This window comes from Leucoraja erinacea, chromosome 9 (assembly GCF_028641065.1).
Source record: "Leucoraja erinacea ecotype New England chromosome 9, Leri_hhj_1, whole genome shotgun sequence".
Taxonomy (NCBI): domain Eukaryota; kingdom Metazoa; phylum Chordata; class Chondrichthyes; order Rajiformes; family Rajidae; genus Leucoraja; species Leucoraja erinaceus.
In genome coordinates this window covers 66646514-66670841 of record NC_073385.1, presented here as the reverse complement: position 1 = coordinate 66670841, position 24328 = coordinate 66646514, and the positions used below count along the sequence as shown (strand labels likewise).

Sequence of the window (24328 nt, the reverse complement as noted above, 5' to 3'; positions counted from 1 at the left end):
CGTAGTATTTTGCACAAAGGGCACATTCCCAGCTGGTGTCATAGAATCAGAGAAATGTGGCCCGCCCTGTCCGTGTGACCAAGTTGGCATATTGGTCCCGTTTGCCTGCATTTGGCCTGTATCCATCTCAACCCTTCCCATCCATATATCTGTCCAAATATCTATTAAAGGTGGTAACAGTATCCACTTCTATAGCTTCCTCTGGCAGCTCATTGCAGATACGGGCTAAACCTCTGAGTGAAAAAGTTGCCCCTTGAGGTCCCTCTTAAATCTCTCCCCTCTCACCTTAAGACTGTGCCCTCTAGTTTTAGAATCCTCTACCCCGGGATAAAGACTGAGCGTTCACGTTATCCATGGCCCTCGTGATTTGATTTGATTAGTGTATAAATGTAAATAATTTGGTGTACATACGGTGTACATATAGCTGCTAAATTTGTATAAGATGTTGAATAAGGGGTGGGAATTAATAAGCTTTGGCTTCTTCCTGCTCCTTTTCAGACACATACGATTTCATTTATTTATAGATATTGTTTGTGACACTTTATAAATATTCTTGTTTTGTTTTTTGGATGCTGTTTCACACTTGCTTTTTATTCTTTTATTCTGTTCGAAATAAAGAATTTATTAAAAAAATCAAAATAAAAGTAAAAGGTCACCCCCTCAATCTGCTCCCCCCCGGACCTGTGCTGAGAGCCCATGGATGTTGACTGGGGCAGAGTTAAGACCCTGTCCCACTGTACGAGCTAATTCAAGAGTTTCTCCCGAGTTTCCCCCGATTCATACTCGGAGAATTACGGTAATGGCCGCTTGTGGGTACTCGGGGCTCTCGTGGACATTTTTCAACATGTTGAAAAAATCTTCACGAGTCTTCACGAGCTTACCGCGTTCCCCGAGTACCTGCCGTTAGCATTACGAGCCGCTAAGAAACGTCCCCGAGCTCCGACGTATCCGCTACGTACATTCTACGTACTTACCACGAATTAGATTTTTTTTTAAACTCTGGAGAGCTCTTGAAATGAACTCGTACAGTGGGACAGGCCCTTTAACTGGACCAGTTAGATACTTCTTTCTTCTTTCGTGTGGCGTGCACAGCCTAAAGTTGTTGGACAACTTGTTCTATTTGATCTTCCGTTTGTGCATGTCGAGTTAATTGCATTAGTCGAAACAGGACGGACCACATGAAGGTTGCAATCTTCCACCCCAGTTAGATACTGATGACAGAGCAAGAGGAACATGTCTCCTGGGATGGGGTGCTGTTTCCACTGAATGAGACCTCTAGGGGGGGGGGGTCGGGGGTCACGGGCTTATGATAAGGGCCAAGCCTTTCAGATTGACTGAGGGGGCTGTGAATCTGTGGGGTTCTGTCCCAGGGGAGTGGGGTGGCACAGCCGCCAAGTCTATTCACAACACATCAGCGACTTGGGAAGATTGGTGGCTGTGATGGGACGTGGATGGGCGCAGGGTGGTCTCGCTGAGATCAGTGATGGGTCCATTCAGCTGAATGGCTGAATACTGCTTCTATTTGTCATGTTTTGATGCTCTGGGGGGAATGACAACGCTGTCTGGATCACCGGGTGTCACAGGCAGCAGAGCCACTGCCTCACAGCTCCACCGACCCGGTTTCAATCCCGACCTGGGGTGGGGTTTTCCCCACTCTCCCTGCGAATGCCTGGGTTAGAGGCCGGAGTTGCAGCTTCACCCCCACATCCCAAAAGCCATGCTCGCTGGCCACTATGCATCGCACACAGTGTGCGGGAGAGAATAGAACCAGCACTGAGCTGTTGAGACGAGGCAAAGTAAATCTGCATTGCGTCGGGTTAGTTTAACCGGTATTTGATCTCTTAGAATAAAGGGGGTCATTTAAGACTGAGGTGAGAAAAAACGTTTTCACCCAGAGAGCTGTGAATTTGTGGAATTCCCTGCCACAGAGGGCAGTGGAGGCCAAGTCACTGGATGGATTTAAGAGAGAGTTAGATAGAGCTCTAGGGGCTAGTGGAGTCAAGGGATATGTGGAGAAGGCAGGCACGGGTTATTGATTGGGGACGATCAGCCACGATCACAATGAATGGCGGTGCTGCCTCGAAGGGCCGATTGGCCTCCTCCTGCACCTATTTTCTATGTTTCGATGATGGTGGGAGCAGACTCGGTGGGTCAGAGGGTCTGTTTCCTTGCAGTATAACTCTGTGATCTCCATTATCTAGTTCAAACCTAGTTCAAAACACTACAGTATCTCGTGCTTCAAAGATAGACACAAAAAGTTGGAGTAACGCAGTGGGTCAGACAGCATCTTTAAGAATAAGGGGTAAGCCATTTAGAACGGAGATGAGGAAACACTTTTCACACAGAGTTGTGAGTGTGTGGAATTCTCTGCCTCCGAGGGCGGTGGAGGCCTGTAGAGAGAACTAGGTAGGGCTCTTGAAGGTAGCGGAGTCAGGGGATATGGGGAGAAGGCAACAACGGGGTACTGATTGGGGATGATCAGCCATGATCACATTGAATGGCGGTGCTGGCTTGAAGGGCCGTGTGGCCTACTCCTGCACCTATTGTCTATTGCTGGAGAAAAGGAATAGGTGACGTTTTGGGTCGAGGCTCGTTTTTTCATTGTAATCGTTTAATTTTGTGACTTTTCTTTCTGTTCAGTTGCAGTGTTTGCCACAGCTTACTGGCAGCAATATCTCAACATCCACAGAAACCAAGAACGACCTTAAGAAGAAGTATAATTACCATTTCCCCAACATTTGACCAATGGCCCACATAGGCAACCAAGGGACACAAGAACCTACCTGCACAAATGGACATTGAAAGGAAATGTTAAATCATGGACAAGTAAGGGCTTGGATTGGATCCTTGCCCAACTGGGCATTAAGTGTCTTTCATTGTAGTTCAGCATCTTGTTCTCCTTTTCCACTTGGAAAGGGGCATACGTTTATAATTAATGGCGATGAATATGAACCAGGAAACACTTGGGCAGAAGTTTTGTTTAAATGTGTACAATGTTTGTATAAACAGCACAATAATCTATGCACATCTTTGTTGCTTGCAATAACCTGTTCCACTTCCTAAAGAACCTAGATTGTACCGACGGCTATGAAAAGTGACGTGCTTCCCGACATCCCTCCAGAACAAAGGTTGACTGTGCAATCAAGGACACTGCCAATGCCTCCACCCCGCATCTTTGGGAACTATTCCTGGGGTTTTTTTTTCTGGATTGAGGGGGAATAGACCCTGTTCTCTAGGTTTCCTCTGCTGAGCAACATTTCAGGAACGGGTGAATCCACAATCTTCCTACCGAAAAAAACTGAACCAAAACCATGTGTTTTCAATCCAAACCCGGCTTCCACATTGATTTCTTTCTGAATTGTTTGGTTTGGGGCCCCTCATTAGTTCCAGGTATTGCAGTTTATTCATGGACCAACCACCTTGTTGTGGACTGGAAATTTGATCTTTTTGCCCTCTTGCTTGGCATGACAATATCGTAGTTGTAAAAGCAAACCCCACCTGTGGAATTAGGTTGTGCGTCAATATCCGATTGTAGATCTGACCATCGTTGATCACTTGAGTTGGGGTATGTATGGTTGTCCTCCTGATGGCTCCTTTCTGTGGGTGTTGGGGTGGCAGATGCTGAGACCAGGCTTTACTTCAGAGTGGACATGGATGAGTGGTACTGGTGGTGGGATGGGGCTGGGCCTCCTCTCCTTGAGACTGTGGCTCCTTTGTGAGCAGTGAATCTCCATGTTGCCACGTGCTCCCAGATGGTGGTCCTGATGTGGCACTTGTTGAGGTTTGGGTCTGATGTTATCCTTCCAGTGCTTCTTCTGACTTGCAGGGCCTGATGTCATGGCAGTAGTTGGGAGTGCAGTGGTTTTGGGAGACGTTAGTTGGCATTCTGACCAAATGGCTGGTCCATCTGAGCTGGTGTATGTAGATGGTGGAGGTAATGTTAGCCATTTCCAGCGCTTGTCTTCCAAGTTGATCCATAGGATCTTCAGGGGGTATCTCTGGCGTCAGGGCTCTGAGGTCTGCCACAGGTGGCCAAGTGTCAACTCCACAACGTAACTTGGTCCCCACTTAGAGGTCCGCGATCTACAGACACTCTACCCTTCAGCCTGATAAAAGCTCCCCTTGCACAGCAGGGTCAGTGATGTGTTCCATCGTCGGGATCTGTACTAGAGGAGAGGTGGCAACCAGAGTATGGGAAGTATTCATTTAACCACACACACCATACAAGTGAGAATGGTTGCCATACAAAATTCAGAGAAGGGTCTTGCTATGTATTGTAGGTAGACAAAAGTGCCGGAGAAACTTAGATGGTGCAGCAGCATCTATGGAGCGAAGGAAATAGGCAACGTTTCGGGCAGAAACCCTTCTTCAGGGCTATGTATTGTTAGATGTCTGTGAACCTCCCAATCGATGTTAACATGAAGACACAAGGAACTGCAGATGTTGGTTTACAAAAATAAATGCAACGTGCTGGAGTAACTCAGCATCTCTGTACAAAATAAGACACAAAGTGGATATTTCGCTTGGGCAGCTTACAACCCAGTGGTATGAATATTGATTTCTCTAACTTCAAGTAATCCTTGCATCCCCTCTCTCTCCATCCTTGCCCCACCCAAGTCGTACCAACTTCAAGTCGTCTTGTTGAGTCTCATTGTAACTCGTTTTCACCTAGTCCCTAACTAACAATGGCCTTATATCATCGTTACTTTTTTGCATATCTTTCATTCATTTGTTCTATATCTCTCTATATCACTGTCTGTATCTCGTTTCCCTTTCCCCTGACTCTCAGTCTGAAGAAGGGTCTCATCACATCGCCTTTTCCTTCTCTCCAGAGATGCTGTCTGACCCGCTGAGTTACTCCAGCTTTTTGTGTCTGCCTGAAGTGAGAATGGTTGCCATACAAAATTCAGAGAAGGATGTTTTTATACGTATTAATTAACATTAACATGAAGGCATAAGGAACTGCAGATGTTGGTTTACAACATTGGATGCATAGTGCTGGAGTAACTCGCTAACTCTGTACAAAATAAGGAGCAAAGTGCTGGAGATTGATGGAGCAATTTGTCTGAACTTTGATGGGAACTAAGAATACAGTATGTCTCATGTAAAAACACAAAGTGCTGAAACAAATGAAGGCCATTGTCCTGAGAGGGGAACTGTTCTCTCTCTCTCTCCATAGATGCTGCCTGACCCATTGAGTATTTCCAGCATTTTCTGTTTTTATTTGACTTCCAGCATCAGTAGCTTTTGGATATTCAGTTACAATGTTTTATCAGATGTGAATCAAGACATTCGAAAACAAAAATTGTAACGGGTATATACACACACAAATCACAGTTTTTCCTCAGTACTGGCTTAAAGCAAGTTGCTGGGAGTGTGAGGGCAAGTACACTCCGTAAGAATGGCAGACTTAAGAACAGTGCATCTCATGTTAAACTCCGTGTTAGCCCATTACTGGAGGAAATCTGCCCATTTCTAGTCTGGCGTTTCTATGCCTTCCAGACCACAGCACTTGGTTAAATCTGTTCATGGACTTTATACCCTTGGAGCATAGGAGGCTGAGGGCTGATCTTGTAGAGGTGGATAAAATCATGAGGATTAGAAGGGGTGAATACAGAGCTTTTTTCCCCCCAGAGTAGAGAAATCAAGAACCAGAGAACATAGCTTCAAGGTGAGAGGAGAATGATTTCAACAGAAACTTGGAGGGCAACCTTTTCCACAGAGAAGGTGGTGGGGATATTGAATGAGCTACCATAACTACCATCACAACATTTAAAAAGACATTTGGACAGGGGACATGGATAGGATTTAGTGGAATAGGGACAAAATGAGGGAATATGGGAAACCATCTGCCTATCATAACCCTCCCCCGTCTGTATTCATTATAACTGTAACCCACCACATCTTGAGCTGCCCTTCCTCTCTTTTTGCTTTCTCTCCCCCCCCCCCCCCCCACCACACACACACTATCAGTCTGAGGAAGGGTCCCAACCTGAAACATGACTGTCCATGTTTTCCAGAGATGCTGCCTGACCCGCTGAGTTACTCCAGCACTTTTCTTTTGAGGCAAAATGGGACAATGTTAGATGGGGCATCTTGGGCAGGCATGGATGAATTGGGCCGAAGGGCCTGTTTCCCTGCTGCAAGACTCCGTGACTCTTCACTGGCTGCTGGAATGACCAAAAGAGCCACTCGTTTCATAGGCAATTAGGAACAAGCAACAAATGTTGTGCTGGGCAGCAAAATCCACAGAATATCAATTAAAAAAATGATTGTAAATAAATAAATATTCAAACATTTCCTAAATTATACCATTTATATTTATGGCACCTTACTCTGATTTTATTTCTTTATATGTTGTATTCAATCATTAGTCTGTACTGAAAAAACGTAGACATCCATGCGTAATGCAACAAAATGTTTGCCATTCTACTTCATATTTTATAATTACAAATAAAGTATTTAAATAATGATGTTTCCTGGCTGCTGTCTGTACATGCTACCAAGAACTTTTAACATGACACTACCAGATGAAAGAAAGGGTCTCTATAATAAGATGTGAATCATAGATACGTGAATATTTCCAGTATTATTTATGAATATTTCATACATTTCACTTTTGCAGTATACTTTCACAGATACATTATTGGCCATTTTTTCAGAATAATAGGGTGGATTAAGTCAACTTGCATTTTAAATGTAATTTAAAGCCCCTTGTTAGTTTTTGTCTTACCTGAACACAGTGACTTCATCATAATTTAACGTCTAAATAATGCAAAAACGAATTATGCGAGATTTTCGGCAGTTGCATTTGTAACCAACCCACTTATTTGCAAGCGAGATGTGTAGGAAGGAACTGCAGATGTTGGTTTAAACTGAAGATAGACACAAACAGCTGGAGTAACTCAGCGGGTCAGACAGCATCTCTGGAGAAAAGGGATTGGGTTTTGGGTCTCCTACTCCGTTTCTCCAGAGATGCTCCAGAGTTACTCCAGCTCTTTATGTCTACCTTCACTTATTTGCAGACATTGGTTACACTCTGCAAATTTGAGAACAAGTTTTATTGAAGGTCAGCTTGCACCTCGCAGGCTGGCAAAGCTTTCTGTAGAACCTGGAGTGTTTGTTCTTTCTCTTCTATGCCGGGGAGATCACTCAGAAACAAGTAGCTCAAATTTCTACAGTGAAACAAGAAAAAGTGACAAATTAACATTTTGTTCTGTTTCAAATCAAAATAATCAGTTCTAGCACAAAACATTATAACAAAATGCCTTAAGTACCATGTTGAACTGGAATGAATGTAATTGCACTCGTATCTAAATCTACCACAAAGTTCCCCACACTGCAAGTTGCTCAAGAGGCCTCCTTGTGGTGGGTGTTCACTGTGGTTGAAGCATGCCCATTGCAGCTGGGTGTACATCTGCATGTCACCCAGGAGTGCAGGCTAGTACTCCCTCTCTGAGCCAGACTCTCCGATTAGTGAGTTGGATGATCAGCCATGATCATATTGAATGGCGGTGCAGGCTCGAAGGGCCGAATGTAAGTCTGGGTCCAAGATGGCTGCCGTGAAGAGAGAGTGGACGCTGGCGCGCTTTGGCTGCCGCTGCTCTCTCTTCACACTGTGTTTTTGATTTTCTGTTTTTGGATTGAATTCTGTTTTTAATTTGTGTCTCTGTGATGTCTTTATTACTTATTTTATTCCGATTATATGTTTTTATTCCGATTACTATGTAAGGTGTCCTTGAGACGTCTGAAAGGCGCCCATTAAATAAAATTTATTATTATTATTATTACTCCTGCACCTATTTTCTATTTTTCTATTACAGCACGATGGCGCAATGGTAGAGCTGCCTTACTGCGCCAGAGTCCCGGGTTCAATCCGGGCTACGGGTGCTGTCTGTACGGAGTTTGTACGTTCTCCCCGTGACCAGCGTGGGTTTTCTCCAAGATCTTCGGTTTCCTCCCACACTCCAAAGACGTGCAGGTTTGCAGGTTAATTGGGTTGGTGTATGTGTAAATTGTCCCTGGTGTATAAAGGATAGTGTTAGCGTGTGGGGATCGCTGGTCGGTGCGGACTTGGTGGGCCGAAGGGCCTGTTTCCATGCTGTATCACTTAAAAAGAGGTTCCAGGAATGGAATGCAGACTGAGACCAAATTCTGTGTTCATTCCTGAGGTGCCTTCAGTTGATTTGTATTGGGTTTGGTTTGGTAAAAATAGAAGGACATTATTGCCATAGAGGGAGTGCAGAGAAGGTTCACCAGACTGATTCCTGGGATGTCAGGACTGTCTTATGAAGAAAGACTGGATAGACTTGGTTTATACTCTCTAGAATTTAGGAGATTGAGAGGGGTTCTTATAGAAACTTACAAAATTCTTGAGGGGTTGGACAGGCTAGATGCAGGAAGATTGTTCCCGATGTTGGGGAGGTCCAGGACAAGGGGTCACAGCTTAAGGATAAGGGGAAATCCTTTAAAACCGAGATGAGGAGACCTTTTTTTCACACAGAGAGTGGTGAATCTCTGGAACTCTCTGCCACAGAGGGTAGTTGAGGCCAGTTCATTGGCTATATTTAAGAGGGAGTTAGATGTGGCCCTTGTGGCTAAGGGGATCAGAGGGTATGGAGAGAAGGCAGGTACGGGATACTGAGGTGGATGATCAGCCATGATCATATTGAATGGCGGTGCAGGCTCGAAGGGCTGAATGGCCTACTCCTGCACCTAATTTCTATGTTTCTATGTTTGTGCCAGTGTACTTGTACTTAAGTAAACATTTTGAGTGGAGGTGCTAACTTTATGTAGTTCTGTTATAAATGCATAACTAACATGCTGAGAAAAGTATAATTGACTATTTAAAATTTCACTGCCATACTTAGTCATTAAAATGCAACACAATAAGGAATTCCTTGCATTTCCTTATTCAAAACTTGCTTTCGGCTACTGACAAATAAATTCTCAGCGCTCTGAGAATATTTTTAAATACATATTTACAGGAAAAAAGGGTAATTTTTGCCATTTCTGTAAATCACACTTTATGCAGTGGAAAGTATTTTAAATGTACTCCGATCAATAGAAATATTTCTTCTAGTTTCTATAATCATGAATTTATCAGAACACAACCCAATAAAAGTTTAATTTTCCCAATTACAGTCAGCTATTGAAAAAGATCAGTGTTCAACCAATCCATTAGTTTTGTATAATGACGTAAGACTGTTGGTAGACACAAAATGCTGGAGTAACTCAGCGGGTGAGGCAGCATCTCAGGAGAGAAGGAATGGGTGACGTTTTGGGTCGAGACCCTTCTTCAGACTGATGTCAGGGGAGGGGGCGGGACAGAGATCGAATGTAGTCGGAGACAGTAAGACTGGTGGGAGAACTGGGAAGGGGATGAGGAGAGATAGGAAGGGCTATCTGAAGTTAGAGAAGTCAATGTTCATACCGCTGGGGTGTAAACTACCCAAGCGAAATATGAGGTGCTGTTCCTCCAATTTGCGCTGGGCCTCACTCTGACAATGGAGGAGGCCCAGGACAGAAAGGTCAGATTGGGAATGGGAGGGGGAGTTGAAATGCTGAGCCACCGGGAGATCAGGTAGGTTACGACGGACTGAGTGGAGGTATTCAAAGAAACGATCGCTGAGCCTGCGCTTGGTCTCGCCGATGTAGAGAAGTTGACACCTGTAAGAGTGTTCATCTACTCCATTGGACCAGAAACTCTTCTATTGATCAGAATCACAAGAGTGAATTTAAAATATTTCCTCCTGAATGAAGTGTGATTTATGGATAGGGCAAAAATTCCCCTTTTCTCCTGTAATCCAGGTTCATACCTATAAAGGGCAGCACAGTGGCACAGTTACTCCCCCACATCCCCAGAGACCTGCGTTTGATCCTGACTGTGGGTGCTGTCTGTACAGAGTTTGTACGTTCTCCCTGTGACCACATTGGTTTTCTCTGTGTGCCCCGGTTTGCTCCCACACTCCAAAGATGTATAGGTTTATAGGTTGACTAAAGTGCTGGAGAAACTCAGCGGGTGCTGCAGCATCTATGGAGCGAAGGAAATAGGCAACTTTTTGGGCCGAAACCCTTCTTCAGACTGATGTAGGGTGGGGGGGGGGGAAGAAGAAAGGAAGAGGAGGAGCCAGAGGGATGAGGGAGAGCTGAGAAGGGGAGGAGACAATAATTTGCAGGTTAATAGGCTTCGGTAAAATTGTAAATTGTTCCTTGTTTGTGGGATTGTCCTAGTGTATGGGGTCAGTGGAACTCAGTGGTCAATGCAGCCTCAGTGGGCCGAAGGACCTGTTTCTGCGCTATATCTCTGTTCTCTCATTTCTGTTTGAAATTCTGATGATTTTTAACCTACGTAAAGTATATTATTACTAGACCAAGGATTTAAAAATATAATTAAAGATAGATTCAGAGTAATGGTCATAAAACATGAATATTGCGTGTCAGGAGATCTGGTTTGGCAGTTAAAGACACACGGTCTAATCTATAAGAAACAGAAATTGGATACATAGATACTGGATCAATCTGAAGAAGGGTTCCGTCCCATAACATTATCTATTCCTTTTCTCCAGAGATGCTGTCTGACCCGCTGAGTTGCTCCAGAATTTTGTCTTTGTCTACTGGATTACAGAGTGCTATAATGCTCAGCCGTTGGTGAATATCGTGCAGAGGTGGAGGCCGCATTTCTGTGGTGGGAAGGAGATTGAGATGAAGGGAAGTCTAACCGTTTGCCACTTCTGACGGGAGGTGACTGCACGAGGTCAGGGACAGTTGCCTTCTCATGTCTCTGGATGAGCGAGCGTGTTCCTGCGGCTGCTACCTGCTTTAGGTCCGCCTAGGCCTACCCGATCTCCCAGTTGCTCAACACTTTAACTCCCCCTCCCGCCCATTCCCACACTGACCTTTCTGTCCTGGGCCTCCTCCATTGTCAGAGTGAGGCCCAGTGCAAATTGGAGGAACAGCACCTCATATTTCACTTGGACAGCTTACACCCCAGCGGTATGAACATTGACTTCTCCAACTTCAGGTTTTCCCTCTCTCTGCATCTCTCCCCCTCCCTAGTTCTCCTACTAGTTTCACTGTCCTCCCAATTGTATACCTTGTTGTTACTTTTCCCTCAGCTAACAAAGATCCATTCTACATTTTCCTTGAACATCGTCCCCTTTGATCTGTCATTTTCACACCTTACCCTTCCATATCTCTATGCTTTCCTCTCTCCTGACTCTGAATCTGAAGAAGGGTCTCGACCCAAAACATCATCCATTCCTTCTCTCCAGAGATGCTGCCTGACCCGCTGAGTTACTCCATCCAGCACCTTGCGTCTATCTTCGGTTTAAACCAGCATCTGCATTTCTTCCAACACATTTCTCCTACTTTAAGTTAATGAACTGTCCGTCGGGCAAGCGGCAGGCCAGCATAACTGTTCCAGATGGTTGACAGTGTGATCACTGAGCTTTGGCCACAAGTTGGGGGATCCAATGTCGGGCATGCTCCTGGCTACGTCTGTTACAGACTGATTGTGCCTCGTATTGTGGGACTGGGGCAGCTACTCCAAACTCCAAATCAAACCTGGATTGATTCACTGACTTGACGGCAATCGTAGCAAGCAACCTGCCCCGTCACATAGAAAATAGGTGCAGGAGGAGGCCATTCGGCCCTTCGAGACAGCACCGCCATTCATTGTGATCATGGCTGATCGTCCCCTATCAATAACCCGTGCCTGCCTTCTCCCCATATCCCTTGACTCCACTCGCCCCTAGAGCTCTATCTAACTCTCTCTTAAATCCATCCAGTGATTTGCCCTCCACTGCCCTCTGTGGCAGAGAATTCCACAAATTCACAACTCTCTGGGTGAAAAAGTTTTTTCTCACCTCAGTCTTAAATGGCCTCCCCTTTATTCTAAGTCTGTGGCCCCCTGGTTCTGGACTCGCCCAACATTGGGAACATTTTTCCTGCATCTAGCTTGTCCAGTCCTTTTATAATTTTATATGTTTCTATAAGATTCCCCCTCATCCTTCTAAACTCCAGTGAATACAAGCCTAGTCTTTTCAATCTTTCCTCATACGACAATCCCGCCATCCCAGGGATCAATCTCGTGAACCTACGCTGCACTGCCTCAATCACAAGGATGTCCTTCCTCAAATTAGGTGACCAAAACTGTACACAATACTCCAGTTGTGGTCTCACCAGAGCCCTATACAACTGCAGAAGAACCTCTTTACTCCTATAGTGAAATCCTCTTGTTATGAAGGCCAACATCCCATTAGCTTTCTTCACTGCCTTCTGTACCTGTAAGGCAGTGAAGCTACACAGAGCTACAGAACTGCTCCAACTTGCCGTGACCTTCATCATCGATACTTTTTTGCATATCTTTCATTAATTTGTTCTATATCTCTCTACATCACCGTCTATATCTCTTATTTCCCTTTCCTCTGACTCTCAGCCTGAAGAAGGGTTTCGACCCGAAACGTCACCTATATCTTCTCTCCAGAGATGCTGCCTGCCCCGCTGAGTTACTCCAGCATTTTGTGTCTATCATAATGTTATTGCTTCCTGATCAATATTTCATTCTCACCAAATACTCACTTAAGATGGTAAAGGCTTATGATTCCACGATCTGTGACATTTCCACAGGAAATTATTTTGAGACGGTGCAGGCTTTTTTGCAAATTTTCTATCCTGCAGAGCCTCTCGAGACATTCATCTTGAATGTAGATACATCTCTCAAACTTAATCTCCTCAACATGTTCCAGATGATCTGTAACAGAAAGCATAGGTGAGAAACAGCACACAACTGTCAGCTTGCTTCCTAATAAATATCTCTTTATGTTTTAAAGAATATTTTCATCATAAATGGGCGGCATGGTGGCGCAGTGGTAGGGCCGGGTTCGATCCTGACTACGGGCGCTGTCTGTAGGGAGTTTGCACGTTCTTTCCTGTGACCGCGTGGATTTTCCCCAGGGATCTTCGGTTTCCTCCCACACTCCAAAGACGTTCAGGTTTGTAGGTTAATTGGATTGGTGTAAATGTAAAAGTGTCCCCAGTGTGTGTAGGATGGTGTTAATGTGTGGGGGGATCACTGGTCGGCGTGGACTAGGTGGGCCGAAGGGCCTGTTGCTGCGTTGTATCTATAAACTAAACTAATCACAACGAGTAATTTTAAAATACTGACATGTCACTTTTTTCTCATTTACAAACAACAAATGTGGTTGCTAGCTCCGACAATAAAGGTGGGAATGAGGCTGCGTTGTAAGTTAATGTAAACTGAGGTAGGGGTAGGGCTGCACAAGTAGATATAAGTAATAGTGGAGATTAGAGAGGGGATGGAGGAGAATAGAGGTGTTTAAATAAACTGGAAGGTTTAGGCTCTTTTGGTTTCGTTCAAAAAGGTTTAGCAACCGGAAGGTCCTGAGTAGCTTCGGATGGACGGACAAACTCCAGGTACTGGCTTTGGTGTGTTACCATCTATAAACACCTGGAAACACTAGAAAATGGGCAGCTGGTAAGCAAGAGCGAGTATGGAGAAGAAAAAGCACGAGGAACAGCAATGATGTTTTCAGACAGGGAAAAAAACAACGGCTAGGGAAGGGAATGCAAACAATTAATAATCACCATTTCTTGAAAGTAATTGACATGAAAATAATAGAAATTACAAAAGCACTGCCTTCTTTTACAAATTCTCAATTTGCCATGATATGAGAAAGAACAATTTGATTTAAGTTTAGTTTAGTTTAGAGATACAGCACGGAAACAAGCCCTTCGGCCCACCGGGTCCGCGCCAACCAGCGAACCCCGCACATTAACACTATCCTACACCCACTAGGGACAATTTTTACATTTACCAAGCCAATTCACCTACAAACCTGTACGTCTTTGGAATGTGGGAGGAAAGCGAAGAAAACCCACGCGGGTCATGGGGAGAATGTACAGACAGCACCCGTGGTCGGGATCAAACCCAGGTCTCCTGAGCAACTCTACCGCTGCACCACCGTGACTGCCCTAAAGTAATTAAATAGAAAGGCCAAGTTCTCCACCTCTAGGCCAATCGTCAAACACATATCACTCTTCCTCCATTTGCCTGCCTCATTGCCCTTTTACCTCTTAGATCACTCATTCATCCTCTTTCTCTCTTATTCTGCAGTTTGTGGGGTCTCACACTCTTGCTTTCCTACTCCAGCATTGCACTCTTTTCACCACCCATTCACATTTCACCTGGTGGCAAAAGCAGATGAAGTAGGAAGCAAAATGATAAGCATTCACACAGAGTGCTGAGTGGTCTGAACAAGTGAAGCTGAGAGTATGTTGTGCTGGACACCAGCAAAGAGGGGGAGATACATGGAGACCAGTAAGTAAGGAAGAAGTTAAGTGAAGAAATGAGCTGCTGAGAGGCACAAAGAAAATGAATCCTTTGGCTGGATGGAGTAGTATACAGCCAGCAATAAAACATGTTTGATATTTATTGCTGATTCCTGTCTCTATGACAGTAATTGTCAATTGTAACTGTAACTCCACACCACAAAGAGCACAACAGAAATCAGCTGGTCACCAGCCCAGATTTAGACTGGAGGGTAGGAGTTTTAAACAGCTGGACTACTTAACTCACCAACCAAAAAGGAATGATTTGATGTTACCAACTTGTGGTTGGCCTGAAGCAAATACAAGTGAAAACAATTGCAACTTTACACAAATATTGCAAATTAAACCCCGATGTCCTCAGCGAGTGGACTGAGACCATAGAAAATTGGTATAAGCATCCACAATAATACATATTCAGATTTTTTTTTTTTTGATGGGTTTTATCTTTTAGGAATGTTAAATTTACCGACATCCTTTCAGCTCTGCAGAAGGGTCCCAGCAAGAAATGTGACCAAAACTGAACACAATGCACCAGCATCTTGATAGATTTAATTATAGCCTTATTGGTTTACATAAACTACCCAAGATAGGAACCGATGCAGCTATTTACAATGGTGTTCCATTGTCAATACATCTCTTACGTGTAGAAACGTTTTGGTCTTTTTGGCTTTTTAACAATTTTTTTCTGGAGGTGGCATAGTGGTAGAGCTACTGCCTTACAGCGCCAGAGTCCCAGGTTCGATCCCGACTACGGGTGCTTGTCTATACGGAGTTTGTACATTCCCCCCGTGGGTTTTCTCTTGCGATCTTCGGTTTCCTCCCACACTACTAAAATGTACACGTTTGTAGGTTATTTGCTTGATATTAAAACATATATGAATTGTCCCTAGTGTGTGTAGGATAGTGTTAATGTGCGGGTATACTGGTCGATGCGGACTCGGTGGGCCGAACTGTTATTGAAGACAATTTAATACAGTACCAAGATAATCAAATCCATTGAACATAATGCATGATTCTGTCGCATCAATTGCTTCAATTTTGAATTTTTCCAAAGGACCAGTAGGTAGGTGATTGTAATCTTTCTGCCACTTGTCAAAACCTTTGTAACGCACACTGGCGCCACATCGAAGTAACCACTCAGATGCTGCTCTGTCCGGACCAACAGTCTTGATACGATCGTGATCCACCCTGGTTGAAAGGAAATGTCCTCTTATTACACATCTTATTTACAAATTTAAACCTGTAATTATTACTTTATCTGCATCTTACTTGTTGAAAACGGCATTCAGCCATCCCCAGAAACTCCTCTGAATAACCTGAGTTTGTACAATCCGTACGACGCTCAAAGGTCTTGTCCTTGAAAACAGCATTGTTGGGTTTTTCTGGTGAAAAGAAAACGATTTGGGCATAAGTACAGCCATCGTTTTACTATATTATTCAGGATTTACAAAGTGTACGTTTGCATGGACAGACTTACAGGGCCCTCCATAATGTTTGGGACCTTTCTGACCCAACATTTATTTATTTGCCTCTGTACTCCACAATTTGATATTTGTAATAGAAAAAAAAATCACATGTGGTTAATGTGCACATTGTCAGATTTTAATAAAGGTAATTTTTATACATTTTGGACACATAAACATCCACCGCTGTCTAAATGGGTGATAATAAAATAAATTTCTGAAATAACCAAAGCAAAAAGTAACGATTGGTGGAAATGTGAAATTCAGATGCTAAACTTGCTAATCATCGGAAACATTTAAACTCCGTAGGTCTAGAGCTTTGAACGATATAGGTCAATGAGTGATCTCCTAAATTAGTCACCTAATCGAAGTAGGGTCCTCAGAAATCGACAGGCATGGATAGTGACGAAGTTTGGGCGTGGTGAAAATGGTGACCATGATTGATTTGGTAATAGTCTCCTCAGTTTTGCTGCTTGTCAGCTTGCTCTGCTGTTGCATGTGTAGTGACAAGTATGGGCCGAGGGAGGGTGGTGCAATGGTATTGGGAATGAGCCTGATGAAAGGTGCCGGGCAAGGATCCAGCAATCCCATGTCATGTGCGCTTCACGTTTTAGAACATTGATTGCTGTAGGCATTTACTAAAGAACTCTCACAGGCAGCAAGCCAAGAAATTAATTTGTTTTCAACCACAATTTCGCAGAGAAGTTAAGGGCTTGTCCCACTTAGACGATGTTTTAGGTGACTGACGCAACTTTCATTGCAGGTCGCTGAAAAACCGGCGACTGTACACCAATACGACATACAACAGTGCATACAAAAATACTATAATAACATTAACATTTAAATTATCTATAACATAACTTTAATGGAATTCACCGATGTCATCACCGGCAACTACCTACGTCATCCTGCCAACATCCTACATCATCCTGGCGATAGCACCTACATCATGATACATCAGGCTACCCCCATTGGCGTCAAGACAATGGTCGCCAAAAAGATTTGAACATTTCAAAATTCTGCACCGACCAGAAAGACTCTAGGACTCTTTGGACTGAGGAAATCATACTGTCAACTCACCGGCGACCATGTGACGATAGCCTAGTCGCCTGTAGTCTCCTAAAAAATCGCCTAAGTGGGACAGACCCTTTACGAAGATAGAAACATACAACTATTACAGTAGATGACCTATGTTTGGTCCTATGTTGATAAACAGCAATAAAAGTTACCAAATGTGATGGAAAGACTAGGTGCTGAGAGCTCTCTTACACCTGCATTAAGGAGGCAATTAAACACACCTGAGCAATTACAAACACCCTTGAAGCCATGTGTCCCAAACATTATGGTGCCCGGAAATGGTGGGGCTATGTACAAACATAGCTGTAATTTCTACATGGTGAAACCAAAATGTATAAAAATGGCCATTATTAAAACCTGACAATGTGCACTTTAACCACATGTGGTTTTTTTCTATTCCAAATCTCAAATTGTGGAGTACAGAGGCAAATAAATAAAAGATGGGTTTTTGTCCCAAACATTATGGAGGGCACTGCAGAGTAAATGTAATGGGTAATGTCAAGCACAGGCCAATTCATTTTTTTAAACAAGCAAAGGGCTACTTGACTGTTTCTCCTTCTACCAACTGGAATATCAATTCTTGCTCTCAACCCCAGCCAGACCAAGGAGCTGGTTGATGACTTCACGAAGGGGAATACTGGGATCCATGAACCTGTCTTCATTGATGTGATGGTGGTTCCTGGACGAGAATATTTCTGAAGACCTGCCTTGTGCCCAGGACAATTAAACACTCATAAATAAAGCTCATCGATGCCTCTACTTCCTTGGAAGCTTTAGTTTCGAGATTCAGCGCCGAAATAGAGGCCCACCGAGTCTGCGCCGACCAGCAATCCCTGCACATTAACACTATCAGATTATTTACATTCGTTTGGTGCTGGCTCGAAGGGCCGAATGGCCTCCTCCTGTACCTATTTTCTATGTTTCTATTACCTAGTCAATTAACTTACGTCTATGGAATGTGGGAGAAAAGATCTCAGAGAAAACCCATGCAGGTAAAGGAGAGAACATACAAACTCTGTGCAGACAGCACATGTAGTCAGGATCGAACCCGGGTCTCTGGCACTGTAAGGCTGCAACTCTACTGCTGTGCCACTAAGTTTGAGGACATCGGCATGTCAATGAATACTCTCAAACTTCCACAGGTGTACAGTAGAGAGCTATTTGACTGGTTGTATCATGGCCTGGCTCGGCAACGCAAATGCCCAGGAATGAAGGAGTGGTGGACACTACCCGGTCCATCACAGGTACTGACCTCCCCACCATCAAAGGGATATATAGCCAGCCAGGATATATTGTCAGAGACACACATCACCCTGAACACGCTCTTATTTCACTGCTGCCATCGGGGAAAAGGTGCAGATGCCCGAGAACAGTAACCTCCAGGTTCAGGAGCAGCTTCTTCCCAATACTCTTGAACGCTACATAACTAACCCTGACCTCAGCAACTGTGATCTTCTATGCACCGTGTCTTTGGCTGCACTGTACAATGTTGTACAACGATGATAACCCCGTGTTACTGCTGCTTAATGTTATCGAGGGTGAATCTATGCTGCGAGTGTTATTGCGGGTAGTGAGAGTCAGCGCCAGGCCTCCTCCCTCCGCCGGCTTCTGCTGCATTTCAACAGCAGGGTCTGTTAATATATGAGAGCAAAGCCGGGCTTGCCCCGCCGCCCATCAGCCGCTGTGTCGAGCCGGGCCAAGGGGGGGTTACAAGGGGTTGGAGCCGCCATTACCTGGGCCAGCGCCGGCCTCCCGCCTGTCACCTCGGGCAATGCGCGTGCGCAGGAATCACCTGCCGGCACCCTAGTCTTTGCGCAGGCGCAGACGCTGACGCTGACAGCCCAGTTAGTGCGCAGCCGCAGCTCCGCCCCGCCCGCCGGCAGCCCAAGTCAGTGCGCAGCCGCAGCTCCGCCCCGCCCGCCCGCCGGCCGGCCCGGGGTGACAGGCGAAGCGCCGCCCGTTGTCAGGGTACCATGGCGGCCGGTGCGTGGGGGACCTGCGGCTCGTCGCTGCTCGGCGGCCGGCTCAACGCGCTCCGGGCCGGGCCCGTCCTGCTGAGGAGGCTGAGGTGAGCGGCGGGGCGGGCAGGGCAGGGGCTGTCACCCGTCGGCGTCAACAGGAGGTGTGGGTTATGCTGCAGGGGGCGGCCCGGGTGGGAATCAGGTGAGACCCAGGTGTGGGCCGGGTGTGGGCCGGGTGTGGGCCGGGTGTGGGCCGGGTGTGGTCCGGGTGAGGTCCAGGTGTGGTCCATGTGAGACCAGGTGTGAGCCGGGTGAGGTCCAGGTGTGGGCCGGGTGAGACCAAGTGTGGTCCAAGTGTGGTCCAAGTGTGGTCCAGGTGAGGTCCAGGTGAGGTCCAGGTGTGGTCCAGGTAAGACCAGGTGTGGGCCGGGTGAGGTCCAGGTGTGGGCCGGGTGAGGTCCAGGTGTGGTCCAGGTAAGACCAGGTGTGGTCAGAGAACTGCAGTCGTCCTGAGATAAAGGTTTCAAGGCAGTTTATTGTCACACGTATGTACCAATTAAGGTACAATGACATTCGAATTACCATACAGCCATACTAAACAAAAAGCAACAAGACACACAATGACATCAAAGTTAACATGAACATCCACCACAGCGGATTCCCCACGTTCCTCACTGTGATGGAAGGCAACAAAGTCCAATCCTCTTCCTCTTTTCGTTGGTGCATGGAATCAATAGTCACCCATCGTGTCAGCACCACGCAGGTCAGGCAGTGGGAGCAGTGAACTCAGCTCGGTGGGTTTGACAGCATCTGTATTAAAAAAAACAACCCTTGCATCAGAATGATAGGTTACAGATTAAATAAAACCGAGAGAAAGGGGGGGGAAGCAGAGGGCGAAGAGACAAATAATCTGTCATATTGCAGAAGACAGAAGCGATAATGTCAAATGCTGGTAGTACAAGTTCATGGAGGCGGTAAAGGGATTAGTGATTAACAAATGGTGGCTGTCTAAATGGATGATAAAATGATTTTCTGAAATAACCAAAGCAAAAAGTAACGATTGCTGGAAATGTGAAAATTAAAAGCTAAACTTGCCAATCTTGGGAAACATTGCAATGATAGGTTCTGAAAAACCGGCGAGTGGAACGGCGACTGTCAGTGGAGAAAACACACACACACACACACACACACACACAGTGTACGGGAAGGGTCACATAAGTCTTTTAAGAGAGTGGAGACAACTTTTAAGAAGCCAGAGATACACGGCTGTGAAGGCCGCTGTCGGTTAGCCTTGGTTCTGAAAACTATTGCTTATGTTTTGTTTCCCCAATGAGCCAATGAAATTAATCGGTCAGCACCGCCTACAACTTACGAGAACCTACGACAACCTTCGGCCTCCTGGCAACCCACTATCACGGCACCTGCAGCACGAGAATTCTCGCTACTCTCCGTGGCGGCTTCGTTCTGGTCACCGTTGATTTTTCAACATGTTGAAAAATTTGTGGCGACCGTAATGAGGCAGCGACTAGTTCCCAGAATGCGGGAACTTCCTCACGGCCATGAAGGCGACTACCCGGCAACCACCCGCGAACATGTGGCGATCACATAGTCTTCTGCAGTCGCCTAAGTGGGACAGGCCCATAAGTCTAGAGCTTTGAACGAAATAGGTCAATGAGTGTGGTCTCCTAAATTAGTCACCTAATCGAAGTAGGGTCCTCAGAAATCGATAGGCATGGATAGGGACAAAAGTTTGGGTGTGGTGAAAATGGTGACAGTAAATGATTTGGTAATAGTCTCAGTTTTGCTGCTTGTCCGCTTACTGTGCTGTTGCATGTGTAGTGACAAGTATGAGCCCAGGGAGGGTGGTGCAATGGTATTGGGAATTAACGATGGAAGTTGCCGGGCAGGATCCTGCAATCCCATGTCATGTGGTCTTTACGTTTTAGAACATTGATTGCTGTAGGCATTTATTTTTGGAGTGTATCTTGGTAATTAGCAGCAGTGAAGAACTCTCACAGGCAGCAAGCCAAGAAATAAGTTTGTTTTCAACCACAATTTGGCAGAGAAGTTACGAAGATAGAAACATACAACTATTACAGTAGATGACCTATTCTAAATTATGAACTTGAGGTTTAGTTTTAAAATGTGTGAGGCGATTATGATCAATGAGCATTTTCCAGGATAGGGCCAGAGAGATTAATCTCTAATAATAGAACAATAAACAATACAGGAGTCTGAAAAAGGACTCTGATCCAAAATGTCACCTATCCATGTTCTCCAGAGATGCTACCTGACCCGTGGAGTTACTCGAGCACTTTGTAAACAAGCATCTGCAGTTTTTCGTTTCTCCGTAGAACAGTAGAGCACCGGAATAGGCCCTTTCAATCATTCACAATAGATAATAGACAATAGATAATAGGTGCAGGAGTAGGCCATTCGGCCCTTCATGGCTGATCATCCCCAATCAGTACCCCATTCCTCGCCCCGCCTTACCTCTCTGAACTGCTCCACCCATACGCTCCTGCCCGGTGCCTCAGGTCAGCTGATCAGCTGCTCCTGGAGGTACCGAGGTCTAAGCGGAAGCTCAGAGGGGATAGAGCCTTCTCTGTTGCTGCTCCGGCACTCTGGAACACCCTGCCATTGCACATCAGACAGGCCCCCTCACTGTCCATCTTCAAAACCAGTATTAAAACACATTTATATTCCTTGGCTTTTGACACTGCTTGAGACTTTGCTCCTGTTTTTAGTGCTTTTAATGTTTTTAATTTTATTGTTTTTACTCTTTCGTTTAATGTTTTTATTGTTATGTAATAATTTCTTGTCCATGATTAGTCATGTGCAGCACTTTGTTGCAACTGTGGTTGTTTTTAAAGTGCTCTATAAATAAAGTTATTATTATTATTATTCTCCCCATATCCCCTGACTCCGCTATTTTTAAGAGCCCTATCTAGCCCTCTCTTGAAAGCATCCACAGACTCGCCACTCTCTGTGACAAAAAGTGTTTCCTCGTCTACGTTCTAAATGGCTTACTCCTTATTCTTAAACTGTGGCCCCTGGTTCTGGATTCCCCCAACATCGGGGACATGTTTCCTACCTCTAGCGTGTCCAAGCCCTTAACAATCTTATATGTTTCAATGAGATATCCTCTCATCCTTCTAAACTCCAGAGTGTACAAGCCCAGCTGCTCCATTCTCTCAGCATATGACAGTCCCGCCATCCCGGGAATTAACCTTGTAAACCTACTCTGCACTCCCTCAATAGCAAGAATGTCCTTCCTCAAATTAGGGGACCAAAACTGCACACAATACTCCTGGTGTGGTCTCACTAGGGCTCTGTACAACTGCAGAAGGACCTCTTTGCTCCTATATTCGATTCCTCTTGATATAAAGGCCAACGTGCCATTCGCTTTCTTCACTGCCTGCTGTACGTACATGCTTACTTTCATAGACTGATGTACAAGGACCCCCAGATCCCGTTGTACTTCCCCTTTTCCCAACTTGATGCCATTTAGATAGTTATCTGCCTTCCTGTTTTTGCTACCAAAGTGGATAACCTCACATTTATCCACATTAAACTTCGCCATGCATCTGCCCACTCCCCTAACCTGTCCAAGTCACCCTGCATTCTCATAGCATCCTCCTCACAGTTCACACTGCCACCCTGCTTTGTATCATCTGTATTCATTCAACATCGTTGAAAACATTAGCGACGCAGTGGTGCATGTTTCCAACGGGAACGGTGACGGACGCACCACATGTCTCTGTCCTCCAGTTCCTGCGGACTTCCGCCGCTGGAAGTATCGGATTTTGGTGTGTGTGCTTTATCTTCATTCCTTACAATGCTGTGTACGACATGATCGCAACTTCTACTGAAGTGTGGATGGCCGTTGGCTCGCTTGAAGCTCATCCGCCCTTTGACAGGTCTTGTTTTTGGTCGTGCTGGGGGTCCACAGCCCCCTCCTCACCCGGCAAACCAGGTGGGGGAGACGGTTTAGTCGCCGACTATCTGACCATGGAGCAGGTAGCACGGGATTACATGGTACCCGTGGCGGGGGGAACTCCCCCCAACCTGCATTTCCTGCACAATATTTGCGCACACCAATGCAAACTGGCACAATTATACCACGCATAACTTTTGAGTGGAAGTTAACAACAAAATAATGGATCCCTGGAATTCACATCAGATCATTTAATTCTTGAATGTTATAATGGAAAGCAACACAAAATGGCTTCCTATAGAGCGGTAGATAGTCACTTAAAAAATTAATGGATTTGTGTGTGTCACAAAGCATATTCCACTGCAGAAATATCTGTAAATGTAATGATGAAATGGTAAATATCACATTAGCCAAACTGGGGGCATGAGCTCTTGGTTTCTTGGTCCTCCAAAATATTCCAAATGGAATTTAAACTGGAGGTGGTGAAGGGAGGGCTTAAGCCAGAAAGGGTTATTAGGAAGAAAGAGCTACTTTAAATTTAGTTGCATCTGGTTGGGTAACGATATTTATAGTCGCACATCACTTTGGTCCAACTTGTCCATTCTAACCAAGGTGGCCCAATAAGCTAGTGCCTCTTGCCTGCATTTGGACCATATCCTTCTAAGCTTTTCCTTTCCACGTCCCTGTCCAAGTGTCTTTTAAATGCTGTTTTAATACTTGCCTCAGCTATCATTTATGGCAGATAATTCCATATACCCACCACCCTCTGCGCGGAAAAGATTGTACTTCAGGTTCCTATTAAATCTTGCCCCTCTCACCTTAAACCCATGTCCTCGGGTTTTTGATTCTCATACCCTGGGTAAAAGATCTGTGCATTCACCCTAAATATTCCCCTCATGCTGTTATACACCTCTACAAAATCACTCCTCGGCCTCCCGTATTCTAAGGAATAAAGTCTCGAAGTTTATACTCAATATGAAGACTAATGTACTTTGCCATCCTATCTACCTGTGATGCCAGGGAACTGTATCATCATAGGTAGACAAAAATGCTGGAGTAACTCAGCGGGTGAGACAGCATCTATGGAGCGAAGGAAATAGGCGACGTTTCGGGTTGGAACCCTTCTTCAGACTGATCACAACTATATCATCATCATCGGCGGTCACTCGAAACGAGTATGACTGTCCTCTCATGGAGGACGCCTGTGCGTAACTTTGTTTAACATGGGGAGACTGCTGCATAGACAGCCACCCCATGGTCCTTGACAGATCTGGGTCAGGATCCAGTGGCATGGAGTCCAAGACGACCGGAGACCCTTTTCTGCTTCGGCCTTCATCCGCCTTCCCAGCTGTTGTGATGCTCCACTAAAGTCAGCCATCGGGTTATACCGTTGTTCCACCGTTGAGGTCTTGGTTGGATTGCTCTTTGTCAGAGACCTCCCCCTCGACCTTACCGCCATGGGTGGCCCTACCAGGAGCATAGCTCCAGACGGCAACACTCTCAGGACCACATAAGCTTCTCCACCACGACAAGGTGAC

The 24328-nt window shown here is 45.3% G+C and overlaps 3 protein-coding genes across 4 annotated transcripts in view; 2 read left to right on the top strand and 1 right to left on the bottom strand.

Annotated features, from left to right (window-relative positions):
• Positions 1-6274, top strand: part of cdkl1 (cyclin-dependent kinase-like 1 (CDC2-related kinase)) — a 40924-nt gene extending 34650 nt beyond the window's left edge. The window contains exon 9 of the mRNA XM_055641100.1: positions 2641-6274. Coding sequence (XP_055497075.1) covers positions 2641-2742 — 102 coding nt within the window. The 3' untranslated portion in view covers positions 2743-6274. The remainder of the gene's footprint in view (positions 1-2640) is intronic.
• A 304-nt stretch (positions 6275-6578) lies between these two features.
• On the bottom strand, positions 6579-18718 carry dmac2l (distal membrane arm assembly component 2 like). 2 transcript variants are annotated; one of them, XM_055641101.1, is made up of 5 exons: positions 18626-18718; positions 15622-15734; positions 15332-15540; positions 12583-12754; positions 6579-7175 (listed from the first exon to the last, which is right to left on the bottom strand). In XM_055641101.1, the coding sequence occupies exons 2-5, from the start codon at positions 15720-15722 to the stop codon at positions 7061-7063; spliced, it is 597 nt and encodes a 198-aa protein (XP_055497076.1). In that variant the 5' UTR covers positions 15723-15734; positions 18626-18718; the 3' UTR covers positions 6579-7060. The 2 variants fall into 2 exon arrangements, with proteins under 2 accessions (XP_055497076.1, XP_055497078.1); XM_055641103.1 differs by lacking the exon at positions 18626-18718 and adding an exon at positions 18330-18352.
• An 84-nt stretch (positions 18719-18802) lies between these two features.
• l2hgdh (L-2-hydroxyglutarate dehydrogenase) overlaps positions 18803-24328 on the top strand; it is a 39474-nt gene continuing 33948 nt past the window's right edge. Inside the window, exon 1 of the mRNA XM_055641099.1 lies at positions 18803-18960. Within this exon, the coding sequence (XP_055497074.1) occupies positions 18866-18960 (95 nt within the window). The 5' untranslated portion in view covers positions 18803-18865. The remainder of the gene's footprint in view (positions 18961-24328) is intronic.